The 17,289-nt window shown below is 59.0% G+C and overlaps 1 protein-coding gene across 1 annotated transcript; it reads left to right on the forward strand.

Annotated features, from left to right (window-relative positions):
* Nucleotides 1-7,369: 7,369 nt before the first annotated feature.
* On the forward strand, nt 7,370-14,012 carry PITX1 (paired like homeodomain 1). The gene is made up of 3 exons (XM_055233408.2): nt 7,370-8,030; nt 10,245-10,477; nt 12,434-14,012. Exons 1-3 carry the CDS (start codon nt 7,862-7,864, stop codon nt 12,974-12,976), a joined length of 945 nt encoding a protein of 314 aa, XP_055089383.1. The 5' UTR covers nt 7,370-7,861; the 3' UTR covers nt 12,977-14,012.
* The last annotated feature ends 3,277 nt before the right edge of the window (nt 14,013-17,289 follow it).

Below are 17,289 nucleotides of genomic sequence, written 5' to 3' on the forward strand. Positions count from 1 at the left end.
GAGGGCAGAATCAGAAAAGGAATCTGTTCCTCCTAGACTCAACCAACATGACCACCGTGGGGAAAGAAGAAACAAAAATAAGAGCAAACTCTCTTAAAGAGCAACCTGGCAGCTATCACCATTAGCATTCAGCCCCTGTGTCCACAGGACTCAGGACCAAGCCCCTCATCTTCATTATCCCATCCATTTCCCAAGAAGCAGGAATTCTTATTCTCACATTTCACAGATGGGGAAGCTGAGGCTAGGAGAGGTTATGTTATTTGCCAAAGCCACACAACTAGTAAAAGCCACTGACAAGATTCTGGCTCAGGCCATCAGGTGCCAGAGGCAGCATTTTTTGGCACCATAGGCCCTGCCTGGGAACAAGAGCGTGCAGAAAATCTCACAAGAGATGGGAACAAAATTTGGAAAATTGCTAGCGTGCAGGGAGGGGGGAAGGTGTGATTTCCTGCTACAGACACCAGAGTAAAAGCCACCCCAGGAGTGCCTGTGCAGCCCTCCATAGTAAGGTCCAGCGGTTGCATTTATGCCCAAAGATGCCCCTCGTGCTTGGGGTGGAAGGAAGATTCCTGAGACAAGATTGGAAGCTTCTCAGCTTAGCAGCTCTAGGGCTGGACCCGCCAACAAGCCATTTTATACATAAAGCGGTCAATGGGAGGGGGTAGACGTAGGGGGCTAAACTCCCCACAGCACAGGGTCCAAGTCGGTAGACTGCACTTCTCCAGGCGCAGGTCCGCTAGTGCCGGCATCGGGGACTCGTTATCTTAACTTGCGACCCTGGGTGCACAGAGCCCGGCACACACCACTGGAGAGGGGTTCCTGCTGTCGAGGGTTGAGTGGAGGGTATGGAGTCCCTGGAACATCACGACAAGGTGCAGGGGCCACCTGGCAGGGCCTGAACGCCAAGGCCTCTGTGAGCTTGGGTCGGGCCGGCTTCCCGCTTCGGAGGTTGGGGAGGGAGTCGTGGGTCTCTGCGTTCCCAGGCCAAGCGGCCCTGGAGGCACCGACTAGCAGGACGCCGAGGTGGCGCGGGTCGCGGCCTCTCCCGCAGCAGCTGTCGGCGAGAACCAGGCAGGGAGGCGCCGCCGCTCACTGCACCTCATGAAACATGCAGGCCCGGCTGCCGCGCTGCCATCTCCCGGCACCTTGCGCCCGAAACGGTCGCTCTGGAGCCCGTGGCCGTCGGCGGGCAGGCTTAGCCGCTCCAGTCCCTGAGAACGACAGGCCACAGCACGACCTGCCCTGTGGTCCCATCCCAGAATCCCAACAGCAAGCAGGCTCAGGCTGGTCACTTCGGGGTACCAGGAGTAGGTTCGGCCAACTGGTTTCCACCATGAGGCTTCGCGCACAGGGTTATCTGGCCACGGGGCAACGCTGGGGAGCCCTGTGGCCTGAGGGTGGGCAAAGGGCAGGCTCCCAGTTCCCTTGCGTCCAGCCCGTCTCCCAGTGGCAGCCAGCCAGGAACGGCCTGCGGGGCCACAGGGGTGGAGGCGTCACCGTTCGCAGGCCCGCAGCAGGATGGCCGCTGGGGGATGTGCAGGCATAGGGGTTGGACAAGGGGCCCCAGAAGTGTCTGTCCTGAGGGGTTGGTCTGCCCTTTCCTCACCAGCCCAGCCCCTGAGGAGAGGGAAGGAGGCAATTCCCCCAAGCAGGGCAGGTCGGGCGGTTGCCCCTCCCTAGCACCCCCTACCCCCAAACACAGAAACCCTGGGGTCTGTCCTCAAACCTCCCTGGCTGCCACGCTCTGCGCAGCAGACTCTCCCTGCCAACACGCAAGACCAGCTCCCTCCCGTAGGCTGAGCAGAAAGAAGAAAGGTGCAATCTCAAAACCCCCAACTCGACCACCAGCTCCCGTCTAAACGGAAGTAGGGCCAGCCCCTCACGAGTCAGGTGGGAAACTGGGCCCAGGCAAAGAAAGTGCGCCAGGGCTAGGCTGGGACCCGCTGCGGCTTCGTCCGCACGCGGCAGGGCCCCTTCACCGAGGGCCCAGGGCGCGCTTCCCGGCCTCGAGGCCCGGCCGCCAGCCGCGCGGACCCCAGCCTGCGCCCCAAGGGAGGCCGGGACCCCTAGCCGGCGGGACTGCGCGCCGCCCCTCTCCCCGCAGGTCCCGGCGAGCGCCTAGCTTCCCCTCCCCCCACCCTTCCCGCCTCCCGGTCGGTGTCCCCGCCTTCCCCGCGGGCGACGGGCGGCGGCGGCGGGAGGAGCGGGCCGAGCCGAGGCAGCCCCGGCCTCGCGCGCTGGGATGTAGCGAACCAGCAGAGGCCGAAGAACTGTGCAGTGCCAGAGCCAGAGCAGGATCCGGGGCCGAAGCCGGAGCCGAAACCTGAGCCGGAGTCCGCGGCGGGCGAGCCCGGAGCCGACGAGCCGCAGACACAGCGCTGCCCAGGTGGGGTAAGAGACGCTGGGCTAGGGGCGCAGGGTCTCCGCGGTGGAGGGGCGCAGGGAGGTGGGCGGCCGAGTCCTGTGCAGTTTGCTCCTGGCGTGTGTGGGTCCAGCCGGCGGCGCGGGACAGCGCAAGGCGCGGAAGGTCAGGAGCCTTCGAGGCAGCGCGAGGAGCTCGTTCCTGCGCCCAGGGCACAGTCATAGCCGCCGTCACCGGGTGCTACCTCACCTAACCGGTGGGATCAACCCTCTGCTTTGGCTCCGGGCACCTCTAGAGGGTAGCAGCCTCGGGGGCACGGGCCACGGCCCCGCGAAGGGCACAACCTGAGAAGCCCGTGGCAGCCCCTCGCGGCTGTGCGGGACGCAGGGTCCCCCCACCCCCAGGAGAAGTGGGCAGGAGAGAGGGCCGCCCGCTGCTCCCCGCTGCATCCAGGGATGGAGGGCCCTACCACCCGTGGAAGTGCTGGCCCCTCTGCGTGGCCCGGGACTTCAGCCGTGGCTTCGCGTCAAGAGGGTATTTTTCCTAAACGAAACCGCTTCATTCGTTCGTTCGTTCGTTCGTTCGGGCAGCAATGCCGCAGAACATCAGCAGACGTCGGTCCGCGCCCTGGCTTTCTTCGCCCCGGACCCCGACGTCCCGCCGCAGCGCTCGGAGGTGCCCCCAGCCCATGGCAGCCTGCTCTCGCCGGCACAGGTCGGGCTTTTTCTTCCCAGGAGAGAAACCCCAATTCCCTTCGTAACGTCCAATAAAGACATTCCCGCGGCTTCTCCCGGGTTTGGTTGTTGACGCAGGGTCCCGGAGCACGCAGCCGCTTCTCAAGAACCGGGTCTCCGATTTCTGAAATTGACCAGCTTCGTAAATTGGAATCCGGGTCCCAAGCATTTCACTTTTCTGAAAAACTAAGGCTTGTGTGTTCTCTTGACATCCCTGTGACCTCTGAAAACCACCAGGGCCAGAGCGAGGAAATCCCAGGTTGCTGTCCCCTGGGGGAGGATTCAGGTCTAGGGTTCAGGTCTACGGTAGTCAGGGCAAAAGCTACAGGCAGCAGGGGCGGCACAGGAGACTTGCTGTCCCCGTGCCTTTTCCTGGGGCTGCTTTGGGCCTCCCTCATCTCTTCCAGAGAAAGGAAAAGAGGTGGGCTGGGGCGTGGAGACGAGGCTGTTTGGACTCTAGGATGCAGAGGCCTCCAGACAGTCTCAGGGTGCTCTTCTCCCATGAAAGCAGCCGCTGGGAGGAGGAGGCTATGGTGCATCCATAAGTTGCCCCTCTGCTCTCCAGTTAGGCGACCAGCTGCTACCTCCTTCCTAGTCTTCTTCCCCACAGCTCAGCCATTCTCAGGAACCAGACAGCGTCCATGGACTTAGGTGAGAGATGGGCCGGGTAGAGCCATGGGTCCTACCAGCCGCTGACTGGGCGGTCCACGGCACAGAGTCTGAGTTCCACATTCCCATCTATGCCTCACTGGCGGCAGTCCTGCTCAAATACATCCTGGCTCTCCCCGGGACAGGCTGGGGATCCCCATTTGGCAGGAAGCCTCAGACTGGGGTCCCAGGAAGCCTAAAGGAGCCAGTGAGGTCTTTCCAGCCCCTACCTGAGCACCCTCCTCCCCACTTACCCAGTAATTGCTGTGTTCAAAGAAACAGGAGCTTTTATTGGGGAGGGGGTGTTAGATCAGGCAGAAAGAGGTAGGTGGTCCAAACCTGCACTCCCAAAACTGGGTTTTCAAGTTTGAACTTCTCCACGGACTAAGAGGCTTAGGGCTGGAATGTCCCAGAGAGTCATGGATAGCCCTGGTGGCAGGCCATGGCACATTCCTTCCTTTTTCCTAAAATACCTTGATTCTGGGAGCAAGGATTAGGGCAGGGTGCCCCCGTGGGTGAGTAGAAGGATGCCCCCCCCCCATGAGAGCCTTCCAACCACCCTTCCCAAATTACATTACTAAACCATTCTTGGGCACAGGGTGTTTTTAGTGAGCTAGGCTTCAGGAAGGGTCCTCATGGTGACTACTTCAACCCCACAACAGCCCAAGCTCTTCTGCTCAGCCCAGCCAGGACCCTAAACTCCAAAATTCTTGAAAATCACAGAATCATTCCTGGCTTTGTGTGGTCAGGGAGGAGTGGGGAACAGGGCACAGGGTTCCAGCTCCACTAAGCCCCCTTCCCTCCTCTCTTCGTGTCCCATCAGCAAGTGAGCTGGATGCTGAAGCAGCAGGCAGAGTCCAGTGTTGGACATGGGAACCGAGGCACAGGGCAGATCAAGCCTTAACCTTGAGGCAAACACAGGTCACACAGCACAGCTGGGGGAACACAAAGCCTCTGCTTACTCCTGAGAGTGCTGTTTTCTGTCCTGTGTGTGTGACGTGTCCGTGAGTGTGCAAGAAGCCCCTATCTTGACTGGGACAATGGCCAGTGAGTGTAGCTAGGGAAGAACAGAGAGCATGTCCAGGTCCCTTCCCCAGCCAACGCCCAAGATCAGGCCACAGCCTCCTCACAATCAATTGCCTCCTCACTCCTTGATCACTCAGTGCTGCCCAGGCCCAGCAGAACAGACTCTGCCAGCAAGCCCCACTAGCCCCAGCCCCTCTTTGGGTCTCAGGTCCCCTGAGGATATGGGGCTTCACCTGAAACGGTCAGAGGGCTTTTCCATCTACATAGCAGGCATCAAGATCACCAAATAAAGGGACTATTGTGCCTGCCTGGAGCCCTGCCAGAGGTTTGGGCCCAGAGGGGCACACAGCAGGTGCTCAATAACTGCATTAAATTCACTAACAGTGAGGATACGGGCCCCTCAGACTAAGCAGTGAGTGCTGCTCACAGAACAGTCCCCATTGGGGGATGGCCCAAAGAGTCACTTTGGTCCCTCTGGGAAGTGAGACGGCTGTGAGTCCCAACCTCCTCTAGAGGCCCACAGACAGACCATTCATTTCTAAGTCTCTGCCCAGAGATGCACTGACATGTGGCAGGGTTAGAACACACCTCCTATCCCCTGCCAGCCCACATTCATGCCAAGTAGCACATATGTGCCTAAACTCAGCACTTCCACAGTGCAGTGAATACATGAGTGTGTACAGCATCTCCACATGGATGTAAAAGAGAATGGTGTGTGAAGGGACACTCCCTAGCATGCTGCAGCACCTGAATATCTCCTTGAAAGGAGGGATCTTCTACTGCAGGAGACTCGTGGTAAAGGTGGCCAAGAAACATGGCAAAGGTGGGGCTGAGGGCAAATGCTGGGCAACTGTGCTTCCCCATGTTCCCTTCCCCGGGGCCAAGACTCATTTCATGGAGGGAGATCTCAGCTTGGAAGAAGGCAGGAGTCACTGAGCCTCCCCAACCCAAACTCCTGAGAAGTGTCCTCCCTCTGGCCTCAGACCCTGCATCCTATGGTCACAGACCCACAGTGAGAAAGGACCAGGCCCTAAGGAGCTGTGCTGTCTCTCCACGGCCCAGAGCGGGGGATGGGGATGGGGATGGGGATGGGGGCGGGGGTGCTTTGGACTAAGGTGGAGGGAATGGAAGGCAGGCCTGGTTCCACCCTGCATGCCTGACCCTGGCCCCAGCAGCCCCCACAAGGAGCTCAGCTGACCCTGGGTGTCTCCCTGTGATGGGAAGGGGTAAGGCGAGGACTCAAAGGCAGAACCTGCAGAGTGCCCCAGACCCGATACCTGTGCAGTCAGTGCCACCCACGCAGGAGTTGAGGAGGCACTGGGTTTTGGGGTGAGGACACTGGACACCTTCCTACTTCTTTCCCAGGCAGACAATCTCCCTGGCGCAGCTCCCTTGGGTTGCTGTGTCTGGTGGAGCTGGTCACAGGTGAGGGGCAGAGGGCAGTCTGGGGTCCGCCTATGGCCAGAGGAGCAGGTCAGGGCAGCGCCTTGCCGCCCCAGCTGTGGCCTGTTTGCTCAAGATGCTGAGGTCTCAGGGCCAGCTAACAATTGTTGAGCAAAATCCTTCGACAAACTTCACCTACGTGCAAGGACTCGAGGAGGGAATCACTCTTGGGAGTGGGAGAGTAATGTCTTTGCCTGTGCCCAGTGAAGGCCCATTGGAGCTGCAGCTCAGCTACCACAGCGTGGGAGAGAAGCTGGAAGACTGAGGGCTTCCTGGGCTGCTGGCCCAGGGTTGGGAGACAGCAGTCACCTGGCTTACCAGGCCTGTGCCTGAAGCCCTGGGAAGCCAGGACGCAGGCCCCAGGCTGGGACAAAGCTACCCTGAAGGAGGGCAAAGGCTGCCAAGGCCAACCCCATGCCTGCCAAGGCCAGGCCTGGCCCATTTGGCCAAGGCGTAAGGTGTAAAACAAGGGGAGAGGTACAAGAGGCTGTGGGGTCTGGCTGGGATCCTGGGGTCTTCCTTCTGCATTCTTGAAACGCCTAGAGCCAGCAGAAACGTTTCGTCTGATTAGAAGCCATCATTTCTATCCCAATCCCGGAAAATTGACTGCGGTGCAGAGAGGGAGGCCTGAGAAGCAGCCTTAGGGGAGAAGGTCCAAGCTAATTAGGAGGCAGCATCCGGGGGCCCATTAGAGCGCAGGCTGCTGTCACTCAGCCGGGCTGAGCTCCCGGGAGAAGAGGCTGGAGAAGGAGGGGCAGGCGGCCCCTCGACGAGGACACGGCTGGGAGCTGCCGGAACGGGCCCCGGGCTCTGCCCCAGCCCCGGCGCTGGCTCGAAGGCGCCCGCTCGGTGCGATCCTGTTCGGCAAACATTCACTCATCCTGGGCTGTTCTCGCCAGGGCTGGGGACTTCGAGGCGGCCGAGACGGGAGTTGATTCTAGGCGAAACAAGTCATTTGAGGCCTGAGGTGGGCACGAGCCGCCCGGGACTTGCAGGCCAGATGCGTTTCTTTTGTGAGGCCGAGGGAGAACTCGGTGTGTCACCAGGGAAGGAGGGAGAGGCGCGGCGAGGCCGCGGGGGGCGGGGAGGCGGCGGGAAGGTGGCTGCGGAGGGGGAGGGTGCGGGCGAGGCAGGGAGGGAGGGAGGGCGGCAGAGAGGGCGCGGCGGCGCGGGCGGCTTGGGGCTGGATTCCGCCCGCGCTCCCTCGCTCTCTAGCTCCCTCCCCAGCCCCCTCCCACCCAGGCCCACCCCACCCAGCACCCCTGGCGCAGGGACTGCTGGAACCTGGCTGTGCGCGCTGTCGCTTTAAGACAGACTCTGCCGGCGCCGTCCGGAGCCTTAGAAACCGGCCCCGGATCGCGAGCCGGAGCCGGAGCCGGGGCCGGCCGGGCTGCTGAGGCCCGAGCGGCAGGAGCGCAGCGCGGAGCGCTGAGCCAGGCGCCCGGTCGCGAGAAGCTGTCGCCGCCTCTGCCCGCCCGGCCCCGCAGCCCCGGGCGGTCCATGGGGCGGGTACGGCGTCGCTGCGGGCGCCGGCAGCCCTGGAGGGCAGCCGCTTAGGCGCTGCGCTCTTGTCCCCGCAGGTCGCAGCCAGGGCGGCGGGGCGCGCCCAGCCCCGGCCCCTGGAGCGTCCGCCGCGGTCCCCACCTCCATGGACGCCTTCAAGGGGGGCATGAGCCTGGAGCGGCTGCCGGAAGGGCTCCGGCCGCCGCCGCCGCCACCCCATGACATGGGGCCCGCCTTCCACCTGGCCCGGCCCGCCGACCCCCGCGAGCCGCTCGAGAACTCCGCCAGCGAGTCGTCTGACACGGAGCTGCCAGGTAAGCGCCGTTCCCCGCGCGGCGCGCACGGAGCCTACCCGGGCGCGGAGCACGGGGAGGTGGGAGCAGGGCCTGACGCCCGCGCCGTGCAACCAAGCTCCCTCTCCGCCCCAGAAGCGTCAGGAGCTTTCTTTTTCCCGTTCTCGACCTGACGGTGAACGCGGAAACTTACGCACACGCGAAAGCACTTCCACGCGGTCCCCACGCGCCAAGAGACTGGCAGATGCACGAGCCTACAGCTGGAGGGTTGGACTGACAGCCCCTCTTGATCAGGAGTAAATAGAACGGGGAAAAATTTGATTTGCGCAACTGGGCGCTAAGGAGCGGCTCGGACGAAAGGAGAGGAGCAGACCGAGAAAGGAATAGGGGTGACGGGCGAAAGAACGCGCTCAGAGAGACAGAGAGGGAGGCCAACACCGTGACAGTAGGCGACAGAATGAAAGAGGCCGAAGAGAAGGGGCGGGCGGGAAGGGTAAACGCGGGGAGAGGGGTCATCAAGTAGAAGGGAGACACAGAGGACGGTGAGGGCCAGCGGGCCAACAGGCGCGGCCGGACTCCCAGCAAGGCCAGCCCGAACCCCGATCAAGGGATCCGGCCCACGTGCGCGGCCGAAGCCCGGAGCAGCCCGGCCCTGGCCCTGGCCCCCGCCCCGGCTCCTGCGCGTCTCCCTCCGCGCTGCCTTTTTTTGTCCGAGCTGGAGCTTTTTTCCAGCAGCGAACTGGGCCCGCGGGTGGCCGGCGCGGGCAGTGGGGCAGCGAATCGGCTGCCCAGCGCAGCCGGCCGGGTTCCCGAGGGGCTCCGAGCTCCCCAGTGTGGGCGCCTCTTCTGCGTTCATTTCTTAATACACAGCTGAGTGTTTCTCTCCACTTTCTTATTATCTGTTTGTTTCTCTTTTGCATCCCTAAGTGATTTTTCTGAGAGGTTGTTTGCTTGGTTAAAACACAATCAACGCTGAACTATACTTTTGTTTTCAAAAGTTTCAAGCGCGGTCTTTGGTGGGTTTTATTTTTAAAACTTAGATATATAATCGTAGATTGATTTTTTGAACCAAATCTATGAGGATGAATTAACAATTTTAACTGTATCTTTCGATTTTGAAAGAATTAATGTACGAAGTGCAGGTCTGGAATTTAAAATATCTACATGCAACATTATTCTTCCGGAGATTTTAAAAAGTCAATCCAAAATGGCGCGTTTCTCCGGAATCTTCTCAAAATCCATTTACAGTGGTGTTATTTGGGGAATTTAAATTATCTAACTATAATTTGTTTCTCTGAGATTTAAAAATTATCTCTACAAGGGCCTTATTGGGAAGGAGTTAAAAATCTATCTACAACGGTACATTATTTTTTTAAATCCCAGAGAAATAAATGCTTCTGTCAACCTGGAGTTTATACACTTACAGCTCTGTATTTAGTTAGGGGTGTGTTTGTACGGAGCTTTCTGGCTTCTTAATTTACATTTGCTCTGTGTTTCTTCCTGTCTGATTTTGAGAATTTGTGGCCCTTTCTGTGTCTTTAGGCATAGAGCTGTGAGCTTTTCTGGGCTTCTGTGTTTTGTTTTTAAACTCTTTTTCTTTATGTATCAATGTTTCTATGACTGCGTGTGTTTTGTGTAGCTTCAAAGAGAGAAAGACTAAAGCCCGAGGTCACCTAGACAGAGTCTGTCTGTCTGGGTTGCAGTTGGTGGGGTTTTCTAGGCTTTGGGACTGGAGGCCTGGAAGCAAGGCCGAGAATCCGGCTGTGTTGTGCCTGCCCAGTAGGGCTCCCATACACCCCTGAGGAGAAGAAAGTGGAGGGGCTTTAGGCTGGAAAGATCTGATCCTAGTTCAGAAAAGCAGAGACCCCCTCAGATTTAGACCCCCTAAGAGCTCGCAAAACAAACAAACAAACAAACAAAAAGCATACATTTGCTGGGAACATCAGCAGCAGGGCCAGAATCTGAGCTGAGCTAAGGGTGTAGGCCCTGCCCAGCCAGGAACCCAGGCCTGCGGCTCGAGCTCCGATTCTTGGGCTCTTCTCCGCGGCACACCAGACTAGAGGTGCCTACTGACGACCAGCACCCGGCGGGCGCTTTCCAGTGGGGACAGTTCCCAGGGAGCCTGGAGGGAGAGAGGGAGGGAGGAAGGGAAGACCGCCAGCGCTGGTGGCGAGCGCTTCGGTGGAGCCGGGACGGGGTGCAACCGTGACCCGCTCCCCATCCTGCCTACTGCAGAGAAGGAGCGAGGCGGGGAACCCAAGGGGCCTGAGGACAGTGGTGCGGGAGGCACGGGCTGCGGCGGCGCAGACGACCCAGCCAAGAAGAAGAAGCAGCGGCGGCAACGTACGCACTTCACAAGCCAGCAGTTGCAAGAGCTAGAGGCCACGTTCCAGAGGAACCGCTACCCCGACATGAGCATGAGGGAAGAGATAGCCGTGTGGACCAACCTCACCGAGCCGCGCGTGCGGGTGAGCAAGGGGTGCGCGCCTAAGGGCACCCGCGCAGAGGGCTCCCGGGCCGCCTCTGCCGCAGCCCTCCAAAGCTTAGACCCACAAACAGACCTTCACTCTCCCACCATTCAGACCTGTTCCCTCCCTCCACCGGAGATCCCACCTTAGGCCCTGGCCCACCTAGCGTCTGCCAGGCCTCCAGGCGTCTCGGACCTTCAACCCCTCTGACCCTCATCCTACCTGATCCTCGGACTAAGGCAACCCCAGCCCAAAGACCTGTGCCCCCAGGGGACTCCCCCATGCCCTGTGGGGCCCAGGACCCACTCAGATGTTAGCAGGATACCCTGGGCCAGAGACTGGGCAGTGGATTCCCTGCCGCTGGGGACCTCGGGAGCTGCTGGCCTTACCCCGAAAACGAAAGGGAAAGGCAGGTCCTGTCTGGCTGCCTCGGAGAAGCCTGAAAGGTGCCTGGGTTTGGGGCTCTCAAAACTTCCTGAAGCAGTGGTCCCATCTCACAAGCAGATTCTCTAAAAGCTCAAGATATTCTCCACCCTCCCCAGCCATCAGTAGGACCCTTTGCCTTCTACCCTTTCCGGAAGGTCTCCCGTCAGGTGAGGTGGGGGGTGGCTCCGGGAGCCAAATGTCCTTCCCAGTCCCTTTTAGGATATGCCATCTCAGACCCAAGACCAGCCTGCATTCTCCCTCTTCTCACCCATTTGGTTTCCAGTAAAAGCAAGGCTTTCCTGCCAGGTTAGCAAGAGAATCATTTCTTCCCTGGGGGTGCAAATATTTAATCAGATATTGGGAGCACCTCCCAAGTCGACCAAAATCCCACCTGGCCCACAGACTCCTTACCAGAACCCCAGCCCTCACCCCTCCCTAGGCAGGCTGGCCAGCCCAGTGGGACTTGGAGTGAAGACACAGCACTCAGTAATCCTGAACTCACTAATCCTGCCCAGGTTTATGGTGGTAGGGGTGGGTGGGGGTGGAATCAGGTAGTGTCAGTGCTGGGGACTAGGGAAAGCTGAGAAGCAGGGATCTGGCAAACTAGCTCAGGAAACTCCACTCAGAACTGGAGGAAAATCCGAGAGGGCAGAGGGCATGCGGTGGGCAGATAGGTAAGGATGGGGGAGGACTAGGAGGTTCTTACCAAATGTGGGGGGAGAAAAGGAAGGGCAGGAAGATTAGAAGAAACTAGTAGGAATAGAAAATAAATATTTGTGGAGAAACACATTTGGCATATATTTAGGCGGCAGGAAAGAAATTAAATAGGAAGCAAAAAGATCAGGTATTTGAGAAAAAGAATCAACTGTTTAACGGGAACAGTGCAGGTCAGATATTTGGAAAGGATTCAAAAGCCTAATATTTGAGGACGATTCAAAAGGACCAAAAATGGGGGATAAACAAGAAAACAGACTGAGGGAGAAGAAAGAGGTTCAGACAGGGGTGGACTGAACGAAAATAAACATTTGGAGCCGAAAAGAAAACATCAAATATTGCCGATAAAGATGATAACAAACTGAGCGATGAAATAGATCGAAGAATTGGGGGAGTTGGAAAGTCCTATGTCTCAGGGAGGAAAAATACCTTTTGTATTTGAGGGAGAATAAAAAGACTGAAATATTTAGTAGATAGAGCGAACCCGTTTGGGGGAGAAGGCAGAGGTGAACTGGTTGAGAGGAAGAAAGAAAACGAGTACCTGTTAAAATAAACGAGAATCCGTATTCGGAGAAGAAAACAGATATAATTTGGGGGAGAGGATACAGATCGGAAAAAGAAAATAGTATTTTCTGGGGACAGGAAAGGAACCATTGTGGAGGGAATGCAGGAGCAGAAATATCGGTCGAAGGAGAGAAACAACGTTCGGAGGGCAGCGGGCCGACGGAGGGCTCCGGGCTGTGGGGAAGGGGGTGGGGTCGTGGGGTCCCTCCCGGCCCACAGTGGCCCTGACCCTTCTCCCGTCCCCTCCCCCAGGTCTGGTTCAAGAACCGGCGAGCCAAGTGGCGTAAGCGCGAGCGTAACCAACAGCTGGACCTGTGCAAAGGTGGCTACGTGCCGCAGTTCAGCGGCCTAGTGCAGCCCTACGAGGACGTGTACGCCGCCGGCTACTCCTACAACAACTGGGCCGCCAAGAGCCTGGCGCCAGCGCCGCTCTCCACCAAGAGCTTCACCTTCTTCAACTCCATGAGCCCGCTGTCGTCGCAGTCCATGTTCTCGGCACCCAGCTCCATCTCCTCCATGACCATGCCGTCCAGCATGGGCCCAGGCGCCGTACCTGGCATGCCCAACTCGGGCCTCAACAACATCAACAACCTCACCGGCTCCTCGCTCAACTCGGCCATGTCGCCGGGCGGCTGCCCGTATGGCACTCCCGCCTCGCCCTACAGCGTCTACCGGGACACGTGCAACTCGAGCCTAGCCAGCCTGCGGCTCAAGTCCAAACAGCACTCTTCGTTCGGCTACGGCGGTCTGCAGGGCCCCGCCTCGGGCCTCAACGCGTGCCAGTACAACAGCTGACCGCCCCGCCGCACCACGCGGGCCGGCTGCCGGCGCGGGGAAGGGCGCGGGCGCGGAGGGCGCACACGGGCCCCGGCTCGCAAGCCCCAGCTCACCGCGCCGCGGACCTCACACCTGCGCAGCCCCCTCCTCCCACTTCCCACTCCGGGTTGGTTTTGTGTTTGCTTTTCCGGACCCCACTCTGCCCTCCAAAAAGACAAAAAAAAAAAAAAAAAAAAAAAACGTCGGAGAAAAGTGCCGCGAAAAAATGGATGAGTTGCAATTTCCCTCGGTATGGCGCGGGTGGTGTGTGTGTGTTCCCACGGGCCCCGGAGGCCCACTCCGTGGAGGGGACGCGGCGCGGTAGGCGAGGGCCGAGGCCCAGCGGCCCGGGGAGGACGCCCTCGTAGCCCGCGTCCCCGCCGCGCTGGATCCGGACTGAGCGGCCAGGCCTGCGGACTGGATGTGCGGGGCCTGGACTTGCCTGGGATTTCCCGACCCCATACAAACCAAGTTACTCTCCGAGCTGGGCCCGGCCGAGAGCGCCTTAGCTCAAGTCGGATCCGCGTTGGGGCGGGCGTTGGGTTTGGGGTGACGGTGCCCCCAGCCCAGGATCGGGCACTCGGTGGAGCCACACAAGGCCCCGGCGCGCCTGGTAGAGCCTCGCTGGCCCTGCGCCCCGGAGCCCTATATTAAGGCCGCGGAGCGGCAACGGGCAGTGCGGCTCTGGCGGGAGGAGGGGGAGGTCCGTCTCAGAACACCCCAGCCTTGAGCTTAGCCGAAGGCCCAGGCCCTCTGCTCTGCTCCCGGGCTAGGAGGTGGCCCTCTGTCCGGGTGAACAGCCCCCTCCTCACCGCCCGCCGTGCAAGAGTCGAGCCGGTAGAGCAAGGGGCGCGGCCCCAGGGCCCTGCGCCCACTTTGCACACCCACTCTCTGGCCCGCGCCCCTGTTTACAGCGTCCCTGTGTATGTTGGACTGACTGTATAGAATTATAAATCTGTCTATATCGACTTGTCCATGTATGTCTATTAAAACCATAGTCCGAGCGTGCTAAGCACTGCTGAGCCCCGACTGCTTCATTGGGCTGAGGAGGGAGGCGGATAGAAAGGGAACTGTGGGTAGAAAGGGAACCGGGCCCCTTGGGTAGGAGGGGAGCGCCGAAGCAGCCCCCGCCGAGGTCTCCCTACCCCGCTCCCCCACCACCATTCTTGACCTGCTCAGCCTGGCTCCCATGAGGGCACCGTCCTGCGTTGCGAGCCCGTCCGGTGCGCACCCGCTAAGCTGCGCCTCTCGGCGTTGGCCGCGGGACGCCTTAGCGAGAACCCCCTCCCTCCGCGGCTGCGGGACTCTACGAGTTCTTCCCAGGCCGGGTCTGCGGTGACCCTCGAGGCCCCAGGGTGCTATGGGACCCTTGCCTGCCCGGAGCATTCAGGCAGGGGCTGCTGAGAGCCTCTTTATGCCTGGGGTTGCCTTTTCTTCTGTGGGCCCAGCAACAGCCCCTCTTCTCTCCTCGGAGCCAGGGCCAGGCTATTCCAGGAGGACTGAGGGGGCTGGATCTATCAGAGTCTAGCGAGGGCCTCCCGCTGCCTTTCTCCCTAATGCCCGCAACGTGCCGAGAGCCCACCCAGGGGCGTGCGGCTGTGCAGGAGAAAGTGTCCGTCACACAGGATTCACTTCTCACTTCCGATCCATCCCAACTTGTGGGGACTGCTGACCGCCTCCGCCCTCCCCTGGCTTTTGGAAACTACTGAACAAGACCAGCCTGTAAACTGCCTGTAAAATTCTGCTTCCCTTAAGTAAGTCATTTCTAATGGCAAAACAAAATGTTTGCAGCTGCAGTGGGGGAGAAAGGAGGGGTTGATATTCTGCTTTAGAATCACCTTATGATGGGGGTTGGCACTGTCCTGGACCCAGGCAAGCCCTAGCTAGGAGTAGGGCACAGCCACAGGCTTAGTCACGAGCTGACAGCTGGAGAGCCCTGTGCACACATTCTCAAGCCAGGTCAACACAGCCTTTGAGGTCAGGAGTGTTGTCCCTATTTTACAGATGGAACCAAGGCTCTGTAGCTGGGCCAAGGTCACACTGAGCCAGTAGATTTTTTAATTCCAAAGCCAGGCATCTTTCCACTGGTTTTCTCACCTTCAGATGAGGAATGAAGAGAGGTCCTCCCTGGAGGATGGTCAGCCTGATGCTATGGGACCTGGAGTGTGGAGCTCTGAGATGGACAGGGCCAGATACACAGGCTAGTGGGGGTGGGGGTGGAATAGGGCAGGGAGTTGGAGCCACACCACCCCTCCCCCAGCGGCTCCAGTCCAGAGCTCCGACCCCTCACTCTCTGGGAACATAAACACAACCACATCTGGACTCAGAGGGCCTCCCTCAGCCTCACACATCTGCCAAGGCCAGAGGGCCCTGGTCTCAGCTGAGGGCAGGAGTCAGGGGAGACCTAGAAGGAGGCGGGCTGGAGAAAAGTGAAGAGCAAAAAGGAAGCCTCTCCTGAAAGTCAGGTCTAGCACCAGGTACGAGGGGAGCCACACAGGGCTCAGATGGAGATGCAGTGTGGCTGTGGGGCCACAGGCCAAACAGCTGCAGACGGGTTGAAGGGCAGAAGTAGTCCCAGAATGACCCCATCATCCATCAAGGACTGTGGCCAAGCAGGTGAGTGAAAGACCCAGCCCCAGGCCCCTCTCAGCTGTTCCCACCCAGCTATTCTGTGGCTGGCAGAGACTACAGCATGCAGACCTTCCCCGCTGCTCCGGCTGCAGGGTCATCCTTGAAGGGGGCTAGGGACTGTAGGGGGCCCTGAAAGCCCAATCCTCTGGAAAAAAAAAAAAAAAAAAAGGCAGAATTCCTAGCCAGCTCTGCCTGAAGAAGATTGGGGGAGGAGACCGCCATTCATTCAACATTGACTGTGCCCCTGCTCTCAGTGCTAGGATGGAGCAGTGGAAACAGACACAGCCCCCGCTCTGCTGGACAAGTAAACAGACGTGTGTAATTACAACCTAGGCTGAAGAAAAACAACAGGGTGCTGTGAGAGTAAAGGGGGTCTTGCTTTAAACAAGGTGGTCAGGCGAGGCCCTTCTGGGGCGGCGGCTCCATCCCTATGTTCAGTACCAAGCTCCAGTGCTGACTGAACCTACACGAGGCCCCGAGCCCCAAGCTAAGTGTACACTCCTCATTCATCAGCCCCTTTACCTGCACACAGCCCTGTGAGGCTGGTATTGTTATTCTTTTATTAAAGTGAAATGCCCTGGCTCTCCTCTTGAGGTCCTATTCCCTGCTTTCTGCATTAATAGGACTTCCCTGTCAAAATTTCTCAACAGGTCACTTTAGATGTCATTTGGGGTTTTCCCAGCTCAGCTTTCCGTCCCCACCTCTGCAGGGTGTCCTGAATATGAGTCATGATTGACAGTCCTCCTGGCCACACCCCCACCCCACCCCAGGAACTATCCTAGATTCTGGGCCCTCGATCACCCAGCCTATTGTCCTGTGGTACAATCTCCCCACCAATCTTTTGTGGGCCAGGCCCTGGGAGAGGAACCAGGCCCAATTCCTGCCACCTACCTGGCCTCTGGGGAGAGGCAGAGCCCAGTCAATACCCTAAGAGATGAGCAGGGACAGGACGCGGGGCGGGGGGGCGAAGCAGGGGTACTCACCCCAGCATGCTCTTCTGGGGGCACCGGGCACCATGGGGCAAGGATGCCTGGACACTTGTTTTTGTTTGCATATCATGTTATGAGTAGCTAACAGCAGGCTCTTCCTGAGCACCAGGCCCCAGCAAGCTCCTCAGAGCAACTTCATGAGGTAGGGATTTGTTATCCTTATTTTTCACGGGAAGAAACTGAAGCTCAAAGGGAATCAGTAACTTGCCCAACATGGCACAGGCAGCTAATGAGGGGCAGAGGCAGCACCTGAACTCAGACCCTCTGACCAGGGCCTGCGCTCGCACCCACCGTGCTGTACATTACCCTTACATGAATCACATTTGTATTCAGGAGGGAAAGGAAATAAAAAATTAGAATTCTCTTCAAGAAGCTAGACTCAGCTGGGCTCCAGGACTGAGACAGAAAAGGCCCCAGGCCCTAGGATTTGCTCTCCTAAGCTCCGGGCTATGTGACAGCAGCAAAGGGCACAGGTATCAGGGACAGAGGAAGCCCTGGGGTAGGGGCAGGCAGAGGCACAGAGCAGCTGTTTGGTGAAGAAAGGGCCCTGAATTCTCAATCAGGAAATCCAAGCTCCCACGTCAGTCTGGATTACAAGCTTCCTGTTTCTGAGATGGGCAGATCCCCCCAACCCCGAGGCCACCTCCCAGCCCCTGCTGGTCCCTGCCTCCT

Source organism: Symphalangus syndactylus, chromosome 11, assembly GCF_028878055.3.
Source record: "Symphalangus syndactylus isolate Jambi chromosome 11, NHGRI_mSymSyn1-v2.1_pri, whole genome shotgun sequence".
Taxonomy (NCBI): Eukaryota; Metazoa; Chordata; class Mammalia; order Primates; family Hylobatidae; genus Symphalangus; species Symphalangus syndactylus.

What these genes read in the sequence shown, in the direction of transcription:
- PITX1 (XM_055233408.2), top strand. Translation starts at nt 7,862, where the DNA reads ATGGACGCCTTCAAGGGGGGCATGAGCCTGGAGCGGCTGCCGGAAGGG. An exon ending in GTCTGACACGGAGCTGCCAG is followed by an intron (nt 8,031 to 10,244) that starts GTAAGCGCCGTT and finishes TGCCTACTGCAG; the next exon opens with AGAAGGAGCGAGGCGGGGAA. An exon ending in TCACCGAGCCGCGCGTGCGG is followed by an intron (nt 10,478 to 12,433) that starts GTGAGCAAGGGG and finishes CCCCTCCCCCAG; the next exon opens with GTCTGGTTCAAGAACCGGCG.